Below are 10,790 nucleotides of genomic sequence, written 5' to 3'. Positions count from 1 at the left end.
GAACACTTCCAGGGGTGGTGATTCCACCACTAACCTGGGCAGCCTGTGCCAGGGCTCAACAGCCCTTTTGGTGAAGACATTTTCCTAATATCCAATCTAAACCCACCCTGGTGCTACATGAGGCTGCTTCCCTCTGTCCTGTCACTTGTTACCTAGGAGAAGAGACCAATTCCCCCTTGCTACAACCTTCTTTCAGGGAGTTGCAGAGAGCAAGAAGGTCCCCCCTGAGCCTCTTTTCCTCCAGGCTGAGCCCCCTCAGCTCCCTCAGCCGCTCCTGGTGCTCCAGTCCCTTCCCCAGCCAGGGCCAAAAGCCTCCTTTTTTATTTTTTAAATTATTATTACCCTCCTGCTGGGTGAGACACCAGCTCCCAAAGAACTTGCTGTGGGCTGTAGGGAGCAGCACAGCCCCGAACATGGGTGAAACTCTCACCCCTTGGCAAGGGAACGGCAGCAAAACGGCGCCGGCCGGAGCCATTCCCAAAGGAGCCCTCTTGTGACTTTAAGAAAAAAAAAAAAAAAAAAACGGCCGGAGCCATTCCCAAAGGAGCCCTCTTGTGACTTTAAGAAAAAAAAAAAAATAAAAAAAACCAACAAAACCCAAAAAGGAACAAGTTATAGAAAGGCTTTCAAAGTCCCTGGCTGAGTCACTGGGTTTGCCAGGTGCTGGCTGTTTGCAAACAAGGGTGAAACAATGCGGGTGCCGGACATGGGCCGGATCCGGCGCTTCCTTGCGGCTCTCCCATTGTCCAGGAGAACAATCCCTGCTCCGGCCAGAGAGCAAAGGGCCTTCGACATGATGGCAGCAGGGTGAGAGCCAGGTCTCTGGGCTGGGGAAGTGGATGAAGTTGGGAAAGATGGCTGGGTTTCACATCCCCAGCACCGCAGGGATGCTCATGGATCCGTGCCCATGGCAGCCCCTGCAAGTGCACATAGAGCTCTGCATCCCAATATCCCCCCAAAAATGAAATTCCTCAAGCACTTCAGTTACCACAGAAAGTTTCCTAAATGGATCATTAACAAGCCAAGGGTTTGGAAGCAGATTTATAAACAGGCTCATGAAAAGACCCTTTGCAGGGGGAATCAAGGGGGAATTTTTCTTCCTTTAAAGTGGGAATTGATACAACCCTCAAAGGTATCATGATGGGGAGGGGAATATATAAACCACCCATGGAACAATTTAAGGAGGAAAAAGAATGATGAGCAGGAAAATAAAGCTCAACTTTGCAGCTCATGGGCCATTCCCTAATCCCTCTGAGGCTGCTGCAGCCAAGGTCTGGCTCAGGAAGCCCAACCTTGCAATGTTCACCTGGCCCCCATTCCTGCCTTCCCCAGGGCATTTTCCAGGTTTCTCCTTCATTTCCCCTTTGGAGGGCTCTGGATCACAGGGATGATTTGGGGACAGAGCCAGGGAGTGGTAGCTGTGGTGCCTGAGCCTCCTCTTTTGCAGCAGCCAGGACATGTGGACCTTCCCCATCCCTGCTCTGGGGGATGGAAAAGGGCCTGAACCCACCAGAGGCTCATTTTGCCTAATAATATCTAATTAAGACTTTCATTAAAACCCATCACACCCATTAGAAAAAACGTTAACAAGGTTTTTGTGGACATTTTCCTTGCAAAATTATTAGGGAGGTTAATGGATGCCTTCATTAAGGCATAATTTAAGAAAAATCACACTTTTCCCTTTCTCTCTCTCTCCTGTTTTTTTTTTTGGTGATTCCAATGTGTCTCCTCCACAGCGTGGCCGTGGTAAAACTGGGCTGCCTGTTCCACCCAGTGGTGGAAGCAGGGAGATTGCTGCCAGGGAAAGGCAAAGCCCCTGCAACAAAGGGGAGCATCCCTCCATCCCTCCAGCATCACCGCCAGGATTTGGGAAGGGCTGGGAGAGCTGCCACTTCCCAGCACACTCCAAGCAGGGGGAGAGGTTTGGGCTGACGCAGGGATGGGAGAGGGGCAGGAAACTTGATATTGTGCCAAAAAAAGAAAACAAAAGGGGAAAAAAAAGGGAGGAAAAGGCTCATTTTGAGCGGTGGAAGCTTGTGGCTCAGCTAAACCTGGAATAAAACACACCCTGGGTAAGAAGAAAGCTTGAAATCCCACTTCTAGACCCACAGAGAAACATTTTCCCTGGAAAACCACCTAAAGCACTGTGAGCACCAGCTGCAGAGACTCCCCTGCACCAGCTGCCAGGCAGAGACCCCGATGTGCATCAGCCGTGTGTCCACGGGAGCAGGTCGGGATGGAAAGGCTTTGAAACAAACTGGCTGACCTCGTACTGGCCCCCAGGAAAGAGCTTGAGGAACTCTGATGGGTTTTAAGCCCAATTATTTCATTTTTAACCGTAGGCTCCCCAGCCCCTGTAGCACCTGCCCTACTCTGTGACGCTGCCGGCCCCGTCCCGAGCCCTGCTAAGCCAAATCCAAGGGCAGGTGGAGGGAGAGAGGGGCAGGGCAAGTGCTTTCTTTTTACCTCTTTGGTTTTCTCCTCTTGTTTTAGAGGAGAAAATGTGCAAAGAGAGATCATTTGTGGGCCAGGGAAGCTGGAGTGAGATGCTGAAGTGGTGGAGAAGCAAGGGGCAGTAGGCTCAGCACAGAGGCTGGAAAGAAGATGATTCCCAAACACATGAAACCAGCAGCACGGAGAAAAAATTAAAAGTAAGCCACACTAAAAAGCAAAAAAAAAAAGGGCCTTTCTGCAGCCCCTGCAGTGCCTGGCCTGCTCACTCTGCCCCAGGCATCAGGAGCTGCAGAACCCTGGGATGGGATGGATACACTCCAAGGCACAGGGGAGAAGGCAGCTGTGTCCCCATGACATCCCTGCCATTCACCCATGGGACAAAACCAACATCACCTTCACCACCTGAGAAAAACCTCTCCTAGGTGCCCCAAAATGGTACAGGGGCGTCAGGCTGGACCACAGAGCAGGGAAAAGGCAGGCAAGGGCACAGCCAGAGATCAGAAAGACCCAGTTCTCAGTACGAGCAACAATTTGACTGTGAAAATTTGACATTTCCCTTGTTTTAAGTTGTTTCCCTGGTTAGCAAATTGTTCTACTGCTAATTACAAAACATTCATAATTAGTATTTTAAAAAATCACTTTATAAATCCTATTGTTTCCAATCTTCTCTGATGGACAAGTAGCAGAAATCAATAATTATCACTAAGGCTGCTCAGAAGGAGGGGAGGACAATGGGGGACCAGTGTGAGGCTACTCACTCCTTGACATTCAACTGGTGGGACACTTTCCCCACTACTGCCCCTTCCCAAATCCAGCCCTCCACACACAAGGCAGGAGGGAAGGACAAATGGAGAAAAAAACAGAAACCAAAGGGATGAAGGAGACCAGAATAAATTCACACAGAGGTTTGGCAAAAGCTGGACACAGCCCTGCACGTCAGTCAGCACATGGAAAAGGGGGGGGGAACCTGGATCCAGATGGGGTAGGGGATCATCTGCCTCGTGGAAAGCCAGGGATTCCTGGGAGCAAGGATGCTCAAGGAGCAGCCTTTGCACCATGGGCATCGTAGCCCAGCTTTGTGCTTCTTTTGTGGGGGTTTGTTTAATTTTGCCCCCCTGCTGGCTCAGATTTCCAGCTGCTGGGAGCAAGCAGGCCGGCTGATTATCCCGAGCAGCGGCACCTTGGAGGCTCCTGAACATGCTATGACAGGAATCTGCCAGGAGGGGAAAATCGAAAGCAAGACAGGGCTGGGAAGCAGCAGGACTGCTCTCACACCCCTTCTCCCTGGACTTATAAATACCACATCAAAATTCGGCACAAAGCTGGTTTAGACCCGGACTTTTTCCTGCTCCGTGCACCTGAGTTAGTGCCTGGTACTGGGAAGGGCAGAGAAAGTCAGTGTGATTCCAGCAGACAAAAATACCCCCCTCCTCAAAGTCAAAAGGGATGAAAGCTGAGAGACTCCCGACTGCCAACATTCTAGTCAGGGGTTACCTCGCCATCATTAGGTTTCAGAGCCAAACACCAGCAGAGAGAGGATTTAATTACCTTCCTCGAGGAGAACAAGTGAAACCCACCCAGCATGCTCATCTCAAGGTTTCCCCTGCCTCCCAGTGATCCCTGCTCCCGCTTTTCCTCCCACCTCCTCCCCAGCTGGATGATGCATTGCCCCCTGACCACGCAAGGAAGCCATAAAGGCTGAGGGACGGGGCAGAGCAAGACAAATGGATTTAATATCAGCCCGACCGGAGCGTGGGCTATTGCACCAAATGAATTATTCATTTTGGATTCGACAGCAGCCTCCATTTCCCATTGACCCACCGCTCACATGGGCACGAGGTGCCCAAGAGGATGGGGCAGGCAGTCCACTGGGTTCTGGGGTACAGCTGAGAGCTGTGCCAGGAGGTCTGTGCCAAACCCCACCCAGCCTGGGACGGGAACAAATAATGGGGCAGATTAAGACAACCCCCTTCCCTCCCACCCCCTTCTTGGCGTGGTGGTGGAAACGGCCCCCATCCCTCTGACCCTAAAACACGAGGATAATCTCCCGTGGCTCCAATTCCCCCCAGTGAGGAGGGCGTTGTGCCGGTGCCTCCCGCGAGCAGGTAAGTGCCGATAAAAGCCGGCGTTAATGACTCCCTGAGCGGCCCCGAGCTCTGCTGTCAGCACGAACCCGCTCCGATCTAATGGCCCCATGACAAGCACAGCCTCTGTCCCAGGGGGGAGAGGGAGGAAAGGGAGCTGGGGGGAGCTAAACAATTCAGCCCCGGTTTTTTCCCCACCACGGAGGAATTAAGCCCATTTTTCTCAGCCTTCGAATATTGTGGGATTTTCTTTTATCGTTTTATTTTTCCTTGGTGACAATTCCCACCGGCTTGTTAAGCGGCTCGTCTCAGGCTGATGAAGGCCTGGAGCAGATGTCAGGAGCGTGTGCTTCCCAGGAGCTCCCAGGGTGTCATCCTGGCAGCATCCCTGCGAGGAGAACCAGGCAGGGAACCCTTCAGAGAACACAAAGTCAAATAGAAAACCAAGGAATTATTCCTAAACTTTGCAATGTGCCACCTCCTGCCCACCGACCTCTGGGAAGGGGAGAGGTGGGCTCAGGTCTTCCCTGGCCATCTCCAAGGTCCAGGGGGATACAAGGAGGAGCTTGATGGCCAACAAGCTACCAAGGAGCCAGAGTCCAATCCAAGGTCAGATTTTTATTCAAATGCAATTATAATTTTCCAACAGCCCTAATGTAAGCCCTGGATTAAGCTTTTAGGAGAGGTTCTAGTGAAGTTCCAGGGGCTGGTGTGTGTATTGGATTTGGGTTCCTCACCACCATGGAGCAGGATCACCAAATGTGCAGGTCCCACGTGCAATCCCAGCCTTTTCTCTGTCCTCCTGACATGGGAACTGGGAAATACTCTCATAGAACTGGGAAAGGGGAGTTATTGGAGATCACCTCTGCCAACAGCATTGTACCAGCACTTATGGGATCATCAAAACAGCATGGTCCTGTCGTCACAGATGTGACTGGTGCCATTTAACCACCTGCTTGCTCTGCACCCACAGCATACTTCAGCGGCTTTCAGGACCCTCAATGCTGCCAGTCAATCCATAAAGGGTATTTGTACTCCCTTAGAGCTGCCAGGATCCCTAATTTTCCCCTCGAGGAGCCCAAATGCAAAGCATACTCCCCATGTAAAGACAACATGCTCACCAGGAGCTCAGCAGTTTCTCCTTTGGCATCACCACTCCGGAGCAGTGGGAGCACAGCTGGAGACAGGCACTGCAGCACAGAAACCCCAACAAATCCCCAGCTTGCCAGGGTCTGCTCAGTGTAGCTTTGATGGCATGAACACATCACAACCCTTGTGGGGTTTGCACAAGGAAAGGAAACAAAAAAAGCCATGGAGATGGTCTAACACCCACCCTCAGCAGGTTTGCTGCCATGCCTCTCGTGTGTCCTGCTGTCCTTCATCCTCCACCCTGCCCCAAACTACAAGCATTGAGTAGGTGCATCACACTCTTCCCGAGGTTTAGAAGCACTCACAACCCCAACTTCCTCCACCACCCCAACTGGGGGCAGATGGAAAGGTCAACACCACCAAAACCTGCCGCGGTTTTACGTTCTCACTGTTTCCCTACATTTCTGGCAAAATGACATTATTTCCCAATTCCAGTGTTTAGCTAAAACTAGTACTTGTTTTCCTATGATAAGAAAATGTCATTTTGCCATAAAACCATGTGCGTTTTCTGTTTGTTGATTCAACAGCAGAGGAACGTCTCGCCAGAAACGCTCCCTTTCGCAGAGCCCTCCCTCTGATGGAGAGCTTCAGCTCCTCACAGGAATACACCATTTCCCAGCGGGAACAAAACCACCTCCAGGGTCAAACACAAAACCCAAAGGAATCCACCAGCAGTGCTGCTCGAGCAAGGATTCTGGTGGTTCACCAGTTGTCAGAGCCCTGGCACTGGAAGGCACCGCCATCCCCACCTTAGCCAGGTGGGAATGAGGTTTCTCACAGTGAAAACCTACACAAGTTCTCAGGTTTAAAGCAAACCAACAAACGAGTTTTTCCACAGCTTGAATCCCAGCTTTGCCATTTTCACATATCCAGAGTTACAGATGAAGAAGAAACACGGTGGTGGCCACCCCAAGGAGCATCACAGCCAAGCCTGGTGCTACACACGTTGCCACCACCTGCACTAAAAGAGGTCCAAGTCAAACCTCTTTCCACTACAAACCCAAAACCAGCCCTAAAGCACTTTGACCTTCTCCTTCTCTCCAACCCTTCCTTGTCCTGGTGGTGCTGACCTTCTAGAAGCTACTTGGGACTGATGAAACACAGTCAGCATCTCACGCAAAAATCCTTCTCATCTCTCCTTCCAGGCAGCGTGCAAAACCAACACCTTAATTTGGGAGAGGAGAAGGAAAGGGCGGCCAATAGAAAAAAAAAAAATAATCCTCCAGTGGTATTTGGGAAACATTCATCAGTGAAAGGAGATGAAAACCAGGCAGCACTATTTTCATATTTACAACCCCGCGCTGCAGGACTCCAGCAGGCAGCAGCACACCGGCAGCATGGCTGGGAGAACCTGACAAACCAGCAAACAAAGTCCCAATTAATGGCCAGGCTCAGAGCAGCTCCACCGCGGTCAGGCCCGGCGGCAGCTGCCCGGCTCCCGCGGCTGTGCCGGGGAAATAACGAGGCAGATGAAAGCGGCTCAGCCGGCGAGCGCCGCACTTTGAAGGCACCGGATCCCGGAGGCGGCTTCCAGCGGGAGGGCGGCGGAAGCGGCGCCGGCACCCGCGGCCTCGCCAAGACTGGCCACTGACCAGAGCACTCCAAGAAGCCACAGGTTGGCCACTGCTCCCAAATCCCTGCCTGGTCCCTGCAGTAAAACCACTTCAGGGCAGGGAAATGGCACAGAGCCAGTTTCACAACAGACATTGCTCCAAACAGCTTGTTTAGGGACAAATATTTTGTCTTAAAACCAACAAAAGCCCCCTGCTACCCAAAGCCAACCTTACCTTTGCAAGCCACGTTGTTCTCCGGCTCATAGCCAGCCTTGCAGGTGCAGCGGCCGATGGGGACCATCCACTCCCCGTCGCCGTTGCAGTACAGCTTGATGGGCACGTCCACCTCCTCGGCGTTGGGGATGCAGGTGCCCCGGGCAGTCACCAGGGACGTGCTCTCCGCTCCTGTCATCGTCTCCGGGAAGATGGCGAAGTTCTGCACCACGCTGGGGCACTTCTTGAAGAAGACCCTGACAGACAGCAGAGACATACAAGCCCCGTAGTCCTGGAAGGCCAGGTAAAAGCCATTGCGGGTCAGGGGCCCGAAACTTCTCACTTCTGTGTTCACCTTCATCAACCTGCCCCCAAAGTCCACCTGGGAGAAGCTCTCGTCAGCAGCGATGGTGTCCACTTTGAGGTAGGGTGCCTCTGTCCAGAAGGTGGACTTCTTGGTGGCAATGACAGAGTCTGTCTCGTAGTAGTAGAGGTTGAAGGTCTCCTTGCAGGAGCCGGGGACGTTGGGGAGGCTGCTGCAGTCCCGCACAGTGAAGCGCATCTCGGTGTAGATGCGGTGAGCGCCGCGCCGGTTGATGAACGTGGTGAGGAGCCAGTTGTTCTGGTTGGGCTCGAAGACGTTGCACACCTGGTACGTACGGATAGTGTTGAGGTTTTCGTCGTAGCCACTGACTTCTTCCCACTGCGGGATGGAGAAGGGAGAAGCGGTGAGAAGGAGGAAGAGGGACCTGCAGAGGCCCGTGAGCCACGGAGGTGCCGCTGACCCTGCATTCAGCATTGGAATGACAGTCCCAAAGCTCCAAAGGGGACTAGGAATGTGATTATGGACACACAATGTGGTGCATATGCAGAAACACCAACAAGGCCAGCACCAGAAGAAATCCTCACCCTCTTGCCCCTGCATGTGTCTCCTCACCGCTCCCAACCGATACTAAAATATATTTTCCATGTAGGCAACTGCCTCAGTTGCCCTGAGAAGTAAACATGGGAAGCAAGATGGTCCAGACACCTGGAGGTGGGAGGGAAGGCACTACACAGGGGTACAGCTTCATTAAAGCCCAAGTCAGCACATGGGCTGGAGAGCCTGACCCCCAAGCTCCTGGCACAACGGGATCATTTCCCCCGGCAAAGAAAACTAACTAAATAAAACATTACTGCCGTGGAGAGAGGGAATATAGATTTGCAATTCGATTTATAGAAGGGCATTAATATAATCCAGGCTACAATTTCAATTAAGGGACAGCGGCAAACTGTGAATAGTCTATGATGGCATTAGAGTCCTACAGACAGATTTACAACCTCATAATCCATTCATTTTAACTAATCCATGTTTACAGTCTCCTCATAACAGCATTATTCATATGGCAATCTTTAGCAGCGCGCTCAGCATCAGGGATAATTTCCAGGAGCGATGTTAGAGCAGCACTCACGCCTGTGTTTACATGGGGGCACGGTGGGTGATGCCAACCTGCCCCATCACACGGAGTCTTGACGAGCTGATGCACCACAACTGACCCTGAAACCTCACAGATTTTGCCCTCTTCCCTTTTCCATTAAACAACCACATTTCTCGACTCCTCCCCAAGCTTCCCTCCCCCTTGTAAACCACAGCCCTGATGTAACAAAATCCAGGTTTTAGTTGTGTTTTCAAAGCAGGATCCTCTACATGCTGCCAACAAGTGCGGCAGAACATTCACTCCCGGGTCCACCTATTTGGCTCCACTAAGCTTAAACCAAGATCACAGCTCAAAGTTGCACACTGCTGTTAAACCATGGTTACCACACCAGCAATAAAGCCTCCTGCATCCAGCTGAGTGCTCTTCCTTCTCACCCCATGCTGTGAAAGCGCTGCAAAACCCCCTCTCCCCCCTGAACAAGGCGTGTGGATTCAATGCCCCTTCATTACCAGACACCTTTTCACAGCAGAAGCGGCGCAGTCCTCCCCAGCCGAGGGGGTTGGCATTGTTTCCCGTTCCCACCCAGGCTTCCCATTGCAGCCTCACATCCAATTAACACCAGAAAACGAGCTCTCTCCCAGCGCTAACACCGCTAACACCGTTCCCATGGCTCTGCTGTCCTTGCCGTGGGAATCCTCCTTTTCATCCTCAAAACCCTCAGAGCCTCAAAACTCAGAGCCAAAACCTGCCAGCGGACCCCGCTGCACTTCAGGGTTTCCTGCATTTAGGAACGACATGAAATGCCCCTTGGAAAACCCTCACGAGGGTTTAGGGCTGCCTTGGGCATCCCCTGGGTCGAGCCCTCCTGCAACCTGGCACAGAGAACAGCAGATCCCGGTGGCTGGAAAGACCCACAGTGCCAGCAGCTGCTGCCACCGATGCTCTAACAGCAACAAATGCATCATTTTGATGAGATGCTACTAAATAATTCACAGGGAGCTGGGGATTAAGTCAATGTTGTTCTCTGTCTCCACTAAGATTTAAAGCACGTCCGTCAGGGAGAGCAGAAGAGCCCACATCCTGCCAGAGCCCCTGTAGCCTGGCTGGCATCGTGCCCTGGCACAAACAGCAACATTCCCCAAGCCCCAAGAGGGCAAATCTGTGAGCTGGGGTGAACTGGGAGCTGGGAGCTCAGCACACACCAAGGGGAGATGCCACCACCCAAAAGGACACAAAGTCTGCACAGAGCCCATGCCAATGGCAACTACAGGGTCAGGAAAGCTGGCTCAACAAATCCCTGTGCCTCCAGCCCCAAGAGAGCTGAGAGGAGCCTGGGAGAAGGGGTTGATGCCCCAGCAGCAGCCAGGAGCCCCTCTCCCTGTCAGGAATAGTGTGGCAACAGGACCAGGGCAGTCACTCTCCCCCTGTGCTGGCCACTGGTGAGGCCCCACCTGGAATCCCGGGATCAGTTCTAGGCTCCTCACTACAAGAAGGACATTGAGGGGCTGGAGTGTGTCCAGGGAGGGAACAGAGTTGGGGAAGGGGCTGGAGCACCAGGAGCAGCTGAGGGAGCTGGGGGGGGCTCAGTCTGGAGAAAAGGAGGCTCAGGGGGGACCTTCTTCCTCTCTCCAACTCCCTGACAGGAGGGGGGAGCCGGGGGGGTCGGGCTCTGCTCCCAGGGAACGAGGGACAGGACAAGAGGAAACAGCCTCAAGTTGTGTCAGAGGATGTTTAGGTTGGATATTAGGGAAAAACTGCTTCCCAGAAAGGGTTGTCCAGCCCTGGCACAGCTGCCCAGGGCACTGGTGAAGTCCCCATCCCTGAAGGGATTTAAAACCCATCTGGATGTGGCACCTGGGGACATGGGTAAGTGGTGCCCTTGGCAGTGCTGGGGGAATGGCTGGACTTGATGGTTAGAA

General features: G+C 52.6%; 1 protein-coding gene across 1 annotated transcript in view; it reads right to left on the bottom strand.

The window, feature by feature from the left end:
• Nucleotides 1-10,790, bottom strand: part of EPHB1 (EPH receptor B1) — a 68,548-nt gene that overhangs the window by 32,152 nt on the left and 25,606 nt on the right. Inside the window, exon 3 of the mRNA XM_017826353.1 lies at nucleotides 7,475-8,156. Coding sequence (XP_017681842.1) covers nucleotides 7,475-8,156 — 682 coding nt within the window. The remainder of the gene's footprint in view (nucleotides 1-7,474; nucleotides 8,157-10,790) is intronic.

The sequence above is a fragment of the Lepidothrix coronata genome, unplaced genomic scaffold, assembly GCF_001604755.1.
Source record: "Lepidothrix coronata isolate B3197 unplaced genomic scaffold, Lepidothrix_coronata-1.0 Scaffold125, whole genome shotgun sequence".
In the NCBI taxonomy this organism is placed as follows: Eukaryota; Metazoa; Chordata; class Aves; order Passeriformes; family Pipridae; genus Lepidothrix; species Lepidothrix coronata.
Note: the sequence above shows the minus strand (reverse complement) of the source record. Positions and strands in the feature narration are given on the sequence as shown.